Raw genomic sequence first — 16457 nt, 5'->3', positions numbered from 1 at the left:
ATGGTTTATCTGTTTGTCATCACGTGCTGCAAAGTGAAGTTCACCGTTTCCAGAATCCTGGAAGATAGACCTGGAAGGTCCCAGAGAAGCCAAATGCAAGCCTAAACCCCTCTCCAGAGCCTGCACTGATGGTGAACCTGCAGCTCTCCCCAAGCTCTCTGTCCCTCTGTCTCACTGCCTTCACTATTAAAAGTTTCTCATAACAACCTGGGAGTCCCTTGTCAGGGTGTAACCCCGCCACCTTAACCACATGGATATAGGGAACAGGCAGCTCCTTTCCTTACATCCGCAGCTATTGGTACACCCAAAGCCTGTTATGAGCTTCTTATTAAAATTCTTCAATATTGAGCCAAATCATAGCTGCCTCTTTTTGCCAAGTCAACCAAGAGAGAGGAAAACCAACAACCCTGAGACCCCATGAGTGGGGTAGCTTACTTACCCAGGTGACTAAGGGCCTCTTTATCCCATGGCCAAGTGGCAGCACCAGCCAACTCTTCCCGCACCGAACTGGCAAAGTAAACATTGAGGAAGTGGGTGCTGTTCAGCTGCAGTGCCTCCTTCAGCTCCTTCACGCTCATGTATGCCCTGCAAGGACAAGGGAGAGGAGATAGTTAGCACAGACTTTCACGGAGCAAAGAGGAAAAGCAGGAGCCACCCGTAGATAACCTGGAAAGGGTGCAGCAGACCTGGAGACCCCATCCTCAACTCTCTGAAACCAACAGCATTTGGTAAAGCATGGCAAAATTCAGCAAGTTTCAACAGGATGTCCCATGACACTACTAATTCTGCTCTGTAAGGTGCAAGTTCTGCTAGTGAGGCGTTTGGGTGGAAGGCAGTCATGCAAATCTGAAGAAGTTTTGCTAATTACAGTAGCTTTGTTGATGAGTTCTACTCTTAGAGAAAGTTTTCCAACAACAGGGGCAGAAGAGACCCCAGAGAATAAGATAAAAGGAGACAAAATGGGAGGAGAAACAATGAGAGAAGAAAGGAAATGCAGATGTCAGTCCTGCTCAGGAAAAGAGAAGGGGTTTGGCATCAGAAAAGTGGAATTTGAGGGGGGCAAAAAAGTGAGTTTTCTTCAAGGTGTGAGGAGAGAGAAAGGAATCCAGAACTCCAGCTGGTTCCCACAAGGGTTTTCAGGGGTCGTCCCTGATACAGGTCAGGGCAGAAATGGACATCAAACCTTATTCTTGAGAGCAGAGAGGGTTTGCCAGCTGGGGCCAAGAATTCTCTTCTCCAGCTTCTCTAATCTGTCTGGAGAAGCTCACGACCATGGCCCTCCACTCTATCCTTTTCCCCAGGACAGCCAGTATGCCAGAGGTGGTAGTGTGTGGCAAGAACAGGAGCACAGGCACATAACACATCAAGAAACATGCTACCTCACCCCCATCCCTGTGTATTGTATAAGGAAGAGCATGAGCAAAAGCTATCTCAGAATTTGCTCCAAGAAATCCTTCTTCCAGCTCTGCTCAAAATGGACCTTGGAGAAGAGTGCTGCCTGGGTCCCCCCAGCACTGAGCCAACAGCAGGGCCCTCTTCCCATGAATCTGTCTCTCTGCACATGATCTGAATCCTCTCTGAGACGAGGTCTGGGATGTCTGCAGGAGCCAGGGCAGGGAAGCACAGGAGCTCCCAAAATAAGCTTAATGGGGACAGAGGGACATCTCTGGAGACAGATCCATCAAAGGGCATGTTTAGTGGGGAAAGCCCCCTGACAACTTTGTTGGGTGTCTCTCCTCATATCTCCAGAGCTGGGAGTAACTTGAGGAGTTACTTGCAGGAGCAAAAAAAATACTGGAATGGGGATATCCAAGACATCCATTTCTAAAGGGCATGGGAACGTAATGGGCTGGGAGAGGTGGGTAGGCAATAGGCGTTGCAGCAGAGCAGTAACACCTGTGTGTAGGTCTGGGTGTCCACAAAATGATCCTCACAATGTGGTGTGTCTCGCAGCACTTGGAGAAAAAAAAATAAAACAGCAGTCAGGAAATTTAGGTTTCACTCTCCCCTCTGCGTGGTTGTTTCTGCACAGGTCAGAAGTCTATATGGCATTCACCGGTACACCAACGGTCCCAGTGTTGATCTTTAGGGAGTTCATGTCCTCAGCTGTGTAAAATGATAATGATCTAACTTAATAATAACAATAATAATTCCAATAATAATAGCAGTGGGATTGTAGGGCCTTGGGCTGTGCTGTAAATGCCAGGTACTCTTTTAAATCAAGTACTACCATTTCCACCATCAATGTCATTAACACCTCATGGGCTGAGACAGCATTAGGTCAGGTAGCCCTGGAAAACATTGTCTCTAAGTCTAAGACTTGTCCCTAAGTCTTCCAGACCTGAGGACCCTGACCCACGGTTTGTGAAGCCATTAATTTAAGAGATTCTAAGCAGGGAAAAAAACTCATGGAAAGGCTTCAAATACATCATTGTGGAATGACGATGGAAATGCACCATTGTGGAAATATGTCATAAGAATGACTAAACCTGCAGCATAAGGCCAACAGCAACATTAAGGTGGTGGAAAGCATTTCACTTATTCCCATGCTTCCAGGAGCAATTGGCATCTTTGAGCTGCACGGAGAGATTATGAAGGGAATACAATCATTTCTTTACACTGGACTAGCCATGAAGGCACACCAGCTATATTTGAATGAGCAGCTTCTGTAAAAGTGGTGTCCATTAGTGCATTCCTCACTGCATTGAATTATGGAAGGAAGGACAAAAAGCTGAGCATGGGCTAAGGGGAAAAAGACATGTTCTCATCAGAGATGTGAAGTGAGAAGGGAAACCGACAAGAGATGTGCAAATACACTGTTTGAGATGGCAAGATCCCTAGTCAAGTTATTATACCAACAGACTTGTTCAGAAAGAGAGAGGTTGCTACAGCAAATGGAAGATAAGGAGAAAAAAGTGAAAGAATAGAGGAACAGGATTCCAGAAGTAGACTAGAGCAGGATGGCATATGGAGCGGAGCTCGGTAAACCCAAGGGTGGCTACTTCCCTGGATCTGAAATAGCAGAGACTTGGGAGGCATCAGATAATTAGGATCTGCTGACTATGTCTCCCCTACCAGTCAGCCCCAATAGGCCATCCTGGGCTGGAGACATCTCACCCACCTTCCCAGCGACAAAGCAGCTCTGAAGCTTCAGTCACTTTAGAAAATCTTGGCTGGACTATATGGCAGCATTTAATGGTGAGATGAGATGACCAGCTTGTCTTCACCAGGCCCCGAGATCTCACACCACAAAGCAGCATTCCCAGAACACTTTCCCCAGCCACATCAGCTTGCGGAGAGAAAACTCTCCCAACCGGAAACGGCAAATTAGGAGAACATGATCTCTTCTCTGTGATGTTTCGCCTGAGCATCCCAGACACGCGCCACGCTGACGCCATCCCTTCAACCCAACCAAGACGGGAGCAGGCCGGGAGGAATAGATAGGGAGAAGAATAAATAAACCTGAAGGACATATTTGTGGCATGACTCGGAAGGAAGAGAAGCAAAAATTTAATAGAAATAGAGCATAAAGGAGGGGGAAGGGGGAGAGAAAGTCTCCTTCATGCACCAGAGCTGCTCGGGGGACACAGACTTAAAAATAACGTTGATTCCTGTCCTATGATATCTTGGAAAAATAGCCCCAAACCCTTCCAGGCTATCCAAATTCCGAGAGCTGACGTCAGCCCTATTCAGAGGGATATTCCCGCCGCCCCTCTTCTGGAGACATGATGTTTTTCTGGCTGTCGCCTGCCATTCCCTTGACACTAGCAACATTTTTTGTCAACCCTTAATTATAAATAACTGTAATTTCCTCCATTGAGAGATTTGGATCGTTCACGGCTGTATCAGGGGTAGGGGTAGCCATTCCAGCACTGAGAGATGCTCAGATAGATGGAGAGGAAAGTGGATTTCACCCACTACAGCATGGAAAGCACAAATATCCTCCTGCTGGCATCCCCAAAGACGCGACCAAGACCAAAACAACTCTCGAATGGGCAACTCTGATTCCCCTCAATCCACATTTCCCACTGGCATCCTTAGCTTAGACAAGGAGCATGTAACTGGCGTCTTCGCCTGTTGCTTACTGCCAAGGTTATGCTCTCCCTCTTCTTCAGCGCTTCTGTGATTTTCCCAGGGGGAAGGCAGAGCAGCCTTTGGTCTCCACAAACAGTCTAAGTGACAGCCCTCTCCACTGCTCCCCAAATAGCTTCTCAATGCCTACAAGACTGGAGTATTCCAAACTAGATGGTGTTTACAGCAGGGTGGGCACTGCAAGTCAACACACAAACCAAGGAAGGCCAGAAAGACACATGAAGGCACAGCTATCAGCTAAGCAGCAAAAAAACCAACCTCAAAGAATAGGGCAGAGGATAGAAGAGAGACATAGAAGGGCCATCAGGTTTTCCAGATTCAAAGTAAATGTTTTTCCAAGAGCATCCAAAACTCATTGGTGAGCAGCTAGCTGCATAGTAATATCACCTTGACCTAGGGAGTATTTGCAACTCTGGGAGAGTGGAGCTTGCAAGAAGAACATAGACAACAGTAGAGAGATTAGGGACGGGAGGGGTATGGACTGCCATTATTAGAAATGAGCATGGGCATGAACACCACCCGAAATGATGGTATTGGAGGGAATGAGTCCAGATAAGAGGGCCTCCCTCATGATGGTGCTGTCCTGTGATACTGTTGACTTAAAGTTCTGCTGAATGACACTAGCTGACAATCTGACTCTAAGGCAGGCTTAGGTACCACACTGCATGCTGTTTTACTTGTGGGACTCACGGTTAGCAGAAAGCAAGATGGGGAAGAAGCCTGGACCTTGTATTGCTCTACAGCAGCACAGTGGAGCCACACTGTTGCTTGTGTGGTCCTGGTGCTGGGTCAGGAGCACATGGCTCTGTATAGGACTTAATGATGTGCTGTCGTTGTGTGACATTTCAGGCTATTGAAAAAGGAAAGGAAGATGAAGCGCAGCAGCTTCAGTGACTGTGTCACCACAGAATAGTGGAATCAGAGACTCATAACTGTGGGTGGAGAGGACAGACCTCCACAGGTCATCTAGTCTGGCTCCCTTGTTCAAAACAGGTCTAATTAAATCAGGTTGCTTGAGGCCATGTCCGGCTGAGACCTGAACAGCTCTGAAGACAGAGATTTCACAATTTCTCTTGGCAACCTATTCCAGTATTTAACCACCCTCATGGTAAAAAAAAAAATCCTAATGTCTAATCCAAATTTCTCATGGTCCAACTTGTGTCCATTGCTTCCTGTCGTATCAGCATGCATCTCTTCTCAGAGTCCTGCTCCAGCTTCTCTCTGTCACCCCATCACATCAAATGGGAAAGCCATCAAATGACTACAGCTTTGCATGGAAAACTATTACTGCACTAGACCTTACCACACTAAGGTCTAAAGACCCAAAGCTTCCTTTCTGATCAGCTGAAAAATCATGCTCCACCCATGATCCCAGGCTTCTCTGGAGAACCTTCACATCCCTCTCTCATGCTTTTCTTTGGACAATTTTGTCCTATCCCATGGGGCAGACAGCATCTTTGTACTCATGGGTGTAAGTCAAGCTCTGGGCTGGCTTGGTCAAAGGAGAAGACTGGACATACACTGAAGAGACAGAACTATTGCTGCTTTTCCAGGCAGCAATTTCTGGCAGCAACAACAGGACCACTGCTGGTACACAGGTGGGAGAGAGGAGAGGATCTGCTAATCTATGAGGCAGTAGAATGGACAATCAAGCTGTAACACAAGCCTGATGTGGTTTAAGGTGGGAGAAGAGGAGCAAGAGTGGCACTTTCTAGTGACAGCCATATCATAACAGGAAGTCTTAGGGCCATGAAAGTGGCCGTTACCACTGAAAGGCGAAAGATGGCACTTCCAAATGAAAAGCAAGGCCAGCACGTACCCCATGCAGTACCATAAATCAAACTGAATTCTCTGGGTACTGCAAAGGATGCAGTGTGTAATGCCACAGGAATTCCACTGCAATTCAAAAATAGGAGTCTTTTCCCTGTAGACGTTTCAGAGGGGATGTGGGAGTGGGGTTGGGTGGAAGTTGTCCAAGTGCCCTCCATGGACAGCTGGAAAATACTTGAGACCCAGCCAGCTCCAGCTAACCATATAGCCTAATGAAGTCACAGGGGATTCCTGGCTCTGCTTTCATGTCCTTCACCCACCGCAAGGAAATTCCTCTTCCTACTCCCCCCAGGCAGGGAGGCTCCCTTTTTCCCCAAACCTCTGCTTGACAAACAAGGAATCCCTCAAACTTCTCAGGAATGAGCCTGCCACTAACATTTTTGGTTACAACACATTCCCTCAAGGCTGCAAAGGGTTAACGCAACACACAGCAACCTTGCTTCTGAGGCACCAGCCAAAAGCCCAAGAGCCACAACTCAATCCATGAAGACAGGTGCTGAATCAAGTGGCATGAATATTTTTGGAGAGCAGACTCTCTGAACTCTCCATATCACCAGTGAAGAGAGATGTTCCTCCAGATGGTGAGCCAAAGTGAACATCTTCCGATTCACCCCTGCCAAAGGACTCCTCTCCATGGTGACTCTTTAGGGGGTCTCTGCTTGCATACATGAATCCTCCTTGCCAGAATTTGTGAACCCTCATCCCTGTTCCCAGCACATGAATTCCCAGCTGATGCTCAGCCTTGCCTCCCTTCTTTCTTTGCCTCCCTGCCGCAGGCAGACAAAGCCCACTACCACAATGTGAACAGGACATGGTACCATCTTGGCACAGCACACAAGCCAAGATGGGTTACTTGGTCTGCCTCCAGACTAGACTGATGGTGGTTCTCGTAACTGCAGCTGCCTCACACTCTGGGTTTACCCGCCCTGAAATTTCTGGCGTTAATGCAACTGGGGGAATGCTGTATTTTTTAGGCAAAAGCTTAAGTCCTTCTGTACTTGTTAAGACTACTTGCATAACCATGACCATGGTTGTAGGAGCTCTGACTACAGTCCACCACTATGCTGGTATGCCACAAACATCATTGCCAGCATCATGACAAACTTGACAAGGCAGCAACATCCAAATGACAGTCATCTGGACAGGCTTTGGTAACACAGCCAGATACAAAACACAAGCAAGAGGTGAAGGGAAGGCTGAGGAACAGCCAGACATTCCCCTGGGATCGCAGGAGGCACAACACTGCTGGTATAATACCCTCTGTAGTCCCCAGGAGTCTCTCATCAGCTTTACTGGGTGCTGGACTCCAGCCAAAGAGCATTTGTGTACACAGGGGACAAGGGCATCACACACCTCTTGGGCATGCCTGGAAAAACCCACCTCTGAGGCATGACAGCATGAGTAGAACAGCCTAGGAAGCAGCCATCACTGGCAGCACCACTTAAGAGACAGTTTAAAATTTGCACGAGTAGCTGAGTATCAAGATATCAAAGAGGGTGACAGGGCAAAACATTCCTACATGATGGCCTTCATGATCAGGGGTTTCCCTTACACATGAGCAATTCTTGTTGGATTTAGAGGTAACCCTCAATCTGCATGTGGGAGGTGGATTTGGCTTTGGGACTGAAGCAGCAGCAGATGCTGCAGGGTCAGAGAGTTGCACTGGCAAAGCTGCAGACGGGATCAAAAAGCAAGTTGTGGTTTGAGGCTGTGACCCTTCCATATAGATTTACTGGGGAAAGGGACCAAGAAGGCTGCAGATCACTAGCACACAGCAGGCAAACTCCCAGTTACATCAGATGGTAGTACGCAACTTCTTGAGGTCAGATTTGGGCAAGACAGACAATAACATCAGTGTTAGACCAGAAAGCCCTGCAGGGCATTTTGCCCCGAGATAGGCTGAAGAATAAGTGCTGCTAACAATGGCACAGCCTAGCTATTCCTGGAAGTGTTTGCTAAAAAGTTATTCACTAAATCATCACTGCACCAGCCAAAGGCAATGCTATTTTAGACCTGGTTTTGGTAAGTAGCGTAGAAATTATGGAAGAGCTGATGAGAGAAAGAAAACTTGGCCTGAACTAACAATGAGCTGATTCAGATTAACTTAAATGGAGGGATAAAGGCAGGTCTTGAACTAAGAATGGAAAAACAGGACTGACCAGCAGACACCGCTGCATCCGAGGTGCTGGGGACAGTGGAGTGAAATGGTAATTCCATGAAATCAAGCTGACACCAGTGAAAACAAAAAATAAAAGGCCCTTTTAGAAATAAGAGGAGCAGCAGAAGGAAGGAGCAGATCTGCTAAGCAGGGAAGGTGGAGCTGAAGCTCAGCATAATTGAGATGCATCCCTGGACAAAATTAACATATGGTCTTCACCTTTATTCAGGATTGTGAGGCAGAATTAGACTTCCCTTCCAGCAGGGTACAGCAAGATTAAGGGCGTGGTACTGGAATAGAGCTCAAGACAGAGGAAAAGAGGTTGGCAGCAGCTGGATGGGGGCTGAAGTGCCATTTGGGCAGGGTGGGAGGGAAGATGAAACGCTGGGAAGGAGGCAGCGAGTCCCAACTCTGAAAGGGGTGGGATGTAGGGATACAGAACAAGGGGCAAAAAACAGCAGGGGAAGTGCAGAAATAGAAATATTCATAGATAAACAAAAATTCAGTGGATGTAATGCATTTGTAGCAGGAGCCTGGGGAAATGCCACCCCGAATCCAGAAGGACTGACCACAGGACATATGACTGGAGAACAACTAATATGATACATGCAGCGATGTCTACAGGGGTGAACAAAGATCACAAGAAGACAGGCTGATCTGGTTGTCTTCTCTCTGACAGACCTTAAATCCACCTGCAAATTTCAGCAGACTTTCAGGTATAAAGATCTCCATGTTATTACTTTCACCCTCCTACCCCATCTTTGAAAAAAATAATGGAAATCCTTACACGCAGGGACTGATGTAGATGTGATCCCCTGAAGGTCAGTGAAGGACATGCAATGCCCTCTCTGGACAAACTCTGAATACACTGCTAGGGATGCCAAATTTTTAACCAGCTGCCTGCACTGACAGATCCCAGACCCTGCCGGTGTGAACACAGGCAAGGGCATGCTGCACCTGCTGGCCTTTCTCTTGGGAAGAAACAATTGGGCATCAAGGACTCGTCTTTGCCTCTGCCACCATGCCAGGGCACCTGATTTTAGGAAACCCACATCAATTCCTCCCCACCAGCCTGTTCAGAGACTGTTTGCTTTTCTGCCACATGATGGTTTCCTCTCTGGATCTTGTTATAACTCTGTTGACAGCTTATGTGCAGGGTGAGGAAGCAGGTACCAGTTTTAAGGCTGGTTGCATGTGACACACTGGTACTCATGTTTTGGGGGTTGAACTGAGGATGGTCCCTCACTAACTTGTGTTGAATACATGAGAATAAACTTCAGGAGATGTTTACCCCCAGCCATGCTCTTGCAGCATAGTGGGTACCTTCAGGAGATGTTTACCCCCAGCCGTGCTCTTGCAGCATAGTGGGTACCTTCAGGACACTCATGCTGATGGGTGCACATGCCCTAGCAGATATTCTGACCTCCCCTTTCAACGCTGTCTTCAGATACAGTCTCCTGCTGTGGCTTCTCTCTGGAGGCTTTACCAAATTTGAGACTTCTCTTGGAGGATGCTAAAGCATCTGCATCATCAGCCCCCAGCCCTGGGATTTCTGACCAGTGCTGCAGGTGTGGGGAGTTCCCTCCACTGCTCCTCTGAAGGGACAGGGATGTTCAGTGGCTCTTCCTTCAGCACAGATTAATCACATGTGCATCAGATGCTCGGATCATTGAAAAGCACTGGTTTCATGATGTTTGCACCCTCAGGCCAAGGTTGGCTTACCACCTCACTCAGCTGCTAGCTGCCACGCACATGATGGGCACCATGGCCTGTCTGAGGGCCTCTTGGGATGGCTCTGCTGGGAATTCCAGCACACCTCCACGTGCCTGTGTAGGTTTCCTGACTATAACTGAGATACCACCAGCCCTAGTACATCTTAGGAGGAAGTGAGGTTTTTCAGAACCACTCATTTGGACCCAGGCACCAGCATTTTGTCCAATTTGCATTTCAGTTTCCCAAAAAATCCAATGGTTGCGGCTACCTGATAGACCTATAATCCCTCCTGAGCTCCCAGAGGAGTCAGTCCTGTACTGTAGAAAGCACCAGGACCAGCCATCAACAATCCCAAAGGGTCCTGGTGCCTGACACAGAAGCCATTATGTTCTGAACCCAGGAAGAAGTCCCACATTTGTTCTAGGGATAGATGTCTACATTCTCCCCCATGGATACGAACCCACATGTTCCCCTTTGCCTGCCTCAGATTAAATTCCTTTAAGAAGGAGACCAATTCACCACATTGCCTCCTCCATTCGCAGCCCAAATACCATCCAACATCACCCCATTGCTGGATGGGAAGAGGCATCTTTCTGCAGTGGCCTCACGGAGGAGGCATCTAGACATGGCCCCATAGCACAGACGTCATCCCTCAGCAAGAAAGGGCTTGGAGAGGTGACAGGGCAGCAGGAAGAGGAACACTGGGTCAGGATCAGGCATGCACAGCAGAGAAACCCAGGGCTGCGGTGAAGCTGATTGAAGGAGGCATGAAGGGAGACAAACAAGGGAAGCGTGGCCTCTGGCTCGGCAGGGACTACCTGACCTCTCCTCCAAGGGGGCATGGCAGCTTTCAGCTGACACCAGCAGCCATCCTGCATCCTGAGAGTTGTTGCTGTCTGGCAGAGACAGTAAGCGGCAAAGCCCTAATAGGAAAGGGCAGCTGGATTGCAAAGCTCCCTCCTGTGCTTCTCCACCGAGCCAAGATGGAGGAGTCTGGGCTGGGACCCCTTTCTCCTGAGCTGCTGTTCCCCCATCCTCAGTGCCTCCCCTGAAAACTGGAGGTTGCCCTCAGAGGAGACAACAGCCACACTGATGGGTCCCAGCCCTTTGGGTGACCTCCTGAGGTAGACCTTCCAGAGCTATAACTCTCCATCACCAGTGCTCAGCAGGGACACACAGGGTCTCTCTGCTCTGCAGTACATTTTAGGACTGGCACAGCTCTCACCTCCCACCAGCAACACCACAGTGGGGATGCCCACTCTTCCCACCCCTTCTCCTCCTCATGGTCAAGCCCCTGGTTGACAGCCTTCCATCTCTTGAGCTACTTCTCACCCAGAGGCAACCTGTAGGGATTCCCTGCATTCCCACCACATTTACACCCCCGCAGCCTGTTTTAGGGTCCACCACAACACCAGCAGCCCCAAAGGGCTTCCTTCCCAGGACAGAGAGACAAGGACCTCATCTTTGCAAGGTCATCTTCCCAATAGCTTTCCTCATACAACCCCAGAAGTGTGACAACTCTGTATAATTCAATGTGGAAAACCCTGTGTCGCCAAGATCAGACTCACAAATTCAGCATTTCTTACAGCACTTCAGCCTTAAAACATCATTTGGTTCTGCCAAACAACCAAAGCCTTGAAAGTTATTACAAAATGTGTCAAATGTTTCCCAAAAAGCTCCCACAGGAGGCTGGCTTTGAGCTTGTGTTAGCGCTACTGATTCACCCCATGAACCTTCCTTTTTACCCCCTCGGGGAGGACAAATCCATGCAAGTCCCATAAACTTCCTGGCTTATGTGACAACTCTTGTGTTGCTTAAGCATAATGGGCCATCAACTTTCCCCTGGGATAAATTTGTCCTGGCAATCTGCGTTTTAGTGCTCTACATCTTGGGGGAGTTGATAGCATTTGGGGTTATTTTAATGGGAGTCAGTAGCCATGATCAATTGTAGAAGCTCTATTTCCACGGAAATGAGTATTTAATAGATTTTTGAAAATGGTGGTTATTGACCCAATGGGCCTTAATGACTTAAAAACCATCTGATTGTAGTATGTAAGAGTAAATGCATATGATTTTCAAATGCATACTGGAATAGGTAGTAAAAACCTTTTTAAATTGCAGGGACCTGGTCAACAGGGAGTTTCCATTTGCTTGTTTGGCCTTTCTATTTCTATCAGAGTGAATCACGGCCATCTCTTCCTCAGAGAGGCTTACCATTTCCTCACGGGTGAGATCATCTTAAGACATGCGACCCATCTGAGACCCATCAAGGTACAGGGATGTCTTTCATTAGGCCAGGCAGTGATGCAGAGTCAGGCTTTCAGAGCAGCTGGGCTCCCAGCTGCTCTTGTGGTGGGAGCAGAGGATACATGGACCATCTCTCATCCTCTGTGGACCGTGCACCCCTGTTGCTCCCAGGGAGAGCTCCTTGGGAGCTGAAAAGCCACATGTGCCTCAGACTCCTGGGTTTAAATGCAACCTACAGGCTCCCAGTTGACGATCTTACACTGAAATTCCCAGGCAGAAATCTTGGTTTATCTGTGGTTAACACATACCAAAATCATCAATAGGAGTGAACTCCAAAGGAATGTACTAATTACTAAGAAGTAATCCTGGGAGCAACGAACAGACTAAACCCTGATATTTATTTCATGGTGTCTGCAAGCACTGACTGAAGCCCTCCCCCCACCCCCAAGGCATGTATTTAGGGTTATCACCCCCACCAGCTCTCCAAGGTCTACAAAGGCTCAGCACAAGCTGCAGTTACTCCCCACCTTTGCCCATCATAGGGGCAGCTCCCCTCTCCTGGCTGCCTTTTTCCTGAGCCTGCAGGAACACAGATGGCCAAGTTTTTAACCTGTTTGAAACCAGCCTGTACGTTCAGCCATTGCAAAGAGGAGATCCCAAGCCATGCATGTGCAGGACAGCAAGGCTGGGTATGTGTCACTGCCGTAGAATAAGCCAGACAAAAACCAAGGACCTGAAAACTCCCAACTTTCAAAGGGACATCTGTCCTCCTGCTCCCTCTTACCTTCCCCTTCAAAAACCCAACAAAGCAGGAATTACAGAGTTCAGAGCCACAGCCGGTTGCTTCTCCTCCTCATCAGTGGAATAAGCAAAGGAGACAAATATTGCAGGTCACCACCTGCTTCCACCCCAGTAAGGTGTCTCCCACTGCCATCCCCAAGCAGGTCCATAACACAGTGTCCCACCGGCTTGCAGCAACACTCACCTCCACGCCCTGAACCCCAAGAGCGTGCAAGAAAGAAGCAGTGCTGCTGGGCAAGTGCAGACCCTGGGTGCAAACCCCAAGGCTTGTGCATGCCTAGGTGATAGGACCCTGCCAGGTTGGGCTTTCCACCTGTGCCCAGCACTGACCCCTCACTCTTGGTGGGCATGAAGGAGGCTCAGACCATCATGGTGGCCTCTGAAAACACATCGTCATTCCCCCAGAGCATGTGCCTGGCCATCTGCGAGAACACAGACCTAACAGCGTACCTAGCAAGTCAGAAAGCTACTGCACATCTATGGGGGCTGTAAGAAGGAGAGGGGAGCTGTCATCATGAGACATCATCCCTGAAAACAGGGAAACAGCAGTGGCTGGGGGGAGTTAATGGGAAGAATTTAAAAGAAACAGAGTTAAAGATCCAGTTTTGAACCATTTAGGGGAAGGAAGGGAGCCCTGCCAGGGAGAAAGGCAGCAAAGCAGCAGCTTGGGAAAGGAGGGGAACCCAGCATTGCCCTGGGTGGCTGGGCTCCAAAGCCCAGCGCAGGCAGCATCCCAGCTCCAGCACACACCGAGACGCTTTGGAGAGGCTCGTTATCCACTGCGCGGGGTAAGTGCTTGCCTTCTTTTGACAATGTTGATGCTGGCTGGCGAGACACTGGTGTTAGACAGAACGTGTGTGAGAGAGGGCGAGAGAGAAGCGCTGGGGGAAATTGAGAAATATGTTTGCAGCCCCTTGTGGTTTTGCGAGGCAGAACTCAACAGTGGCAAGTTATTCTAGAGCAGGCTCCAAGCTAAACAAAGCCAGGTATGGTTTACTTCCTGCCTGGATTGTTTGTTTCAAAGCAAAATAAAAAACATCCCAGGTCAGGACCAAGTCTTACAGCACTTTTTGCCTGTCTAAGGTTGCATAGATAAGCCCTGTCCCACCTAGCCCACAAGAGTAGATCTGTAAGTCAGCTCTCCCTTACTTTTTGCCTGCAGCAAAAATACAAAGCAACATTCCAGGTTTAGGGAGGTCTTAAGGTCTCCACAAGCAAGTCCATGTCCCCAGGAGCCTGAATTTCACTGCTAATTTTTATAGCGCAGTCCACGATCTGCTGAGAGAAGGCAGAGGGGATAACACAGGTGGGTGCAATGCTCCTGGTCTCCCCCAGCACTGTGTGGGCTTCACGTGGCTGAGCAGAGTCTCAGGGCTAGGAGGCTCAGCAAAGCACTCCAGACAAAGGGGGACTGCATAAATGAGCGCATCATTTTTTGCCTTGCATTTAGCCAGGACCAAGCAGTTTCACCTCCTTTCATTAAATGCCTCTCTTCCCTATCCAGGGACGAGGAGGCAGGAGGCCAGAGCCTCAGCATCAATGGCAGCACCTCATTACTGCACAACTTGGGGGCAAGGTGTCCAAGACTTCTGTGCCTCAGTTTCCCCAGCGGAAGAGCTGGGATTACCCTTGCCCACAGCACAGGCAGGTGTTTGCAAACATCTTAGAAGACATGATCTTTGCTGCACAGGGTTTTCAAAGGAGCTTAGAGGAGTTAGGCACCCACATCCCACTGCTCTTCAATGGAAAGCAAGCATCCAGCTTTTCACCAGGTGCCTCCTCCTTTTCCACCCATCTCCCACAGCACCCTCCTCCATAGGACAGATCTCAGAGAGCTGGTGGGAAAGAGGGAGAGCTGTGGACCGGATGAGCATGGTGAAGATGACCCTACAGCACATGTGCCAGCAAGGATGTGTCACACTACTGCCTAAAGCCTGTCTTCAGCCAAAGAGCTGGGACAGATGCACATCACCACCAGCACCATCTTCAGTGCCACATCTCAGGAGACATCTCAGGAGAAGAGTGCATGTGGAGCTCTGTGCTAGGACCAGTTGAGGCTGGAAAGAAACATGGACTAACACATAGCAGGAGGCAGCTCGGTCCCCTCCTGAAAGAAGGCATGGCTGGTGCAGAGGGGCCAGACCACAAACTGGCTTCTGCATGGATGGGGGAGGCAGAGGGACCTAGCTTGAGGTCATCTCCAAAAACTGGTCTGGTGACCACCAGGTGACAAGCAAATGTCAGTCTCTCTTCTTCATCCAGCCTCCCTGACTAGTAGGGCAGCAGAAAAGGAAACACAGACACTGCAAGGCTGGGGAAGAATTTTTGATAATGCTCAGATGAGCCCACAGCAGGCTGCAATGCACATGCGCATCCATCAGTGGGGCAGTATGGCCTTGCAGCAGAAGTCAATGAAAGGGTGGCAGAAGAGCAGGGTGCCACCCTTCCAATCTCTGGCCTGCCTCATCTGTTCAGACTGAAAGCTCCTGGGCACTGGCAGAAGAAGGACCTTTTAACAGTGGACAAATTTGCTGAGCAGGGATGATGCTCCCAGGGGCATTAAGCTAACAGCTCCCAGTTCCTCTGCAAGAGGAACCACACAGCCCTGTGGTCAATAACTGCCCCCTCAGGCACTCTTCACCATGATGGTAGTGTCCAGTCTTGCTAAAAGATCCAAAACTTTGCTACATTCACCCTAAACTTCTCACCAAAGGGCAAAAACCTGCAGCCTTGATATTGGTCAGGAAAGGGATTGAGACAAAGAAAAAGAGGAAGAAGAATCTATTCAAGCCAAACATCCCCCCCCGCTTTTTTTTTTTTTTTTTTTTTTTTTTTTAAGGGAAAAACCAAGTCCCAAGCCTCCAACTTATTTTTAGGTCTAGGCGATTGGGTGTCCCAGCCGGAGCGCGGCGCACACAAGCCAGCATTCTAAAAAGCCTTCTTCGCAGATATAAAAAGGACATGAGATAATTTATTGGGGAAGTTTTGTAATGTAATGATCATATGTTAACCACAAGCAAAAAAATAATCTGAGGCTGACTCTGGTCCCCAGCACAGCCCTTGGCAGGAGACAGTCGCAAAGGCTCAGCATCCTCACCCTCTGCAAAGCCTCCCAGCAAAGCCCTCTGCCTCACGCCATCTCGGTGGGTTTGGGCTCTGCCGGACCCATTCCCTCTCACCCCATCACCCTCTGCAAAGGAGCAATTTGATTTCCTAAATAACAGTGGTGGCTGGGCCAAGGAAAACTAAAAGCAGTATGTTCACTTAACAACTCCAATGGCCGCGGCTCAGCCTGCCAAGGCAAATGTGGATTAAATCATCTCAGAGACCCCGTCAACGCCAAGCTGACAGTGTCCCACCCGATGGCTGCCGACCTCCTTGCCGCCCTGCTGTTTCAGTTCCTGGAGCCTCTCGCTAGCCTGGCCAGGGTCTCGGCTGGTGTCCTCTGCCCGCGGGCAAGGGTACAGTCGGATGAGGAGGAGTCCTGGGGAGGGTTGAATATCGGGAAAAAGAGTGACCCCCCCCAGCCATCGGACACACGCTGTTCCTTCACAATTGCCATCCTGATACAATCGGCCCCCCTTAAGTGAGCCCCTGGGACAGTGGTGTTTGCTAG

At 49.0% G+C, this 16457-nt stretch overlaps 1 protein-coding gene across 1 annotated transcript in view; it reads right to left on the bottom strand.

Annotated features, from left to right (window-relative positions):
• The window catches only part of PAPPA2 (pappalysin 2), a 94292-nt gene that overhangs the window by 64424 nt on the left and 13411 nt on the right, over positions 1–16457 (bottom strand). Inside the window, exon 3 of the mRNA XM_075507898.1 lies at positions 440–585. Coding sequence (XP_075364013.1) covers positions 440–585 — 146 coding nt within the window. The remainder of the gene's footprint in view (positions 1–439; positions 586–16457) is intronic.

The sequence above is a fragment of the Mycteria americana genome, chromosome 7 (assembly GCF_035582795.1).
Source record: "Mycteria americana isolate JAX WOST 10 ecotype Jacksonville Zoo and Gardens chromosome 7, USCA_MyAme_1.0, whole genome shotgun sequence".
Taxonomy (NCBI): Eukaryota; Metazoa; Chordata; class Aves; order Ciconiiformes; family Ciconiidae; genus Mycteria; species Mycteria americana.
Note: the sequence above shows the minus strand (reverse complement) of the source record. Positions and strands in the feature narration are given on the sequence as shown.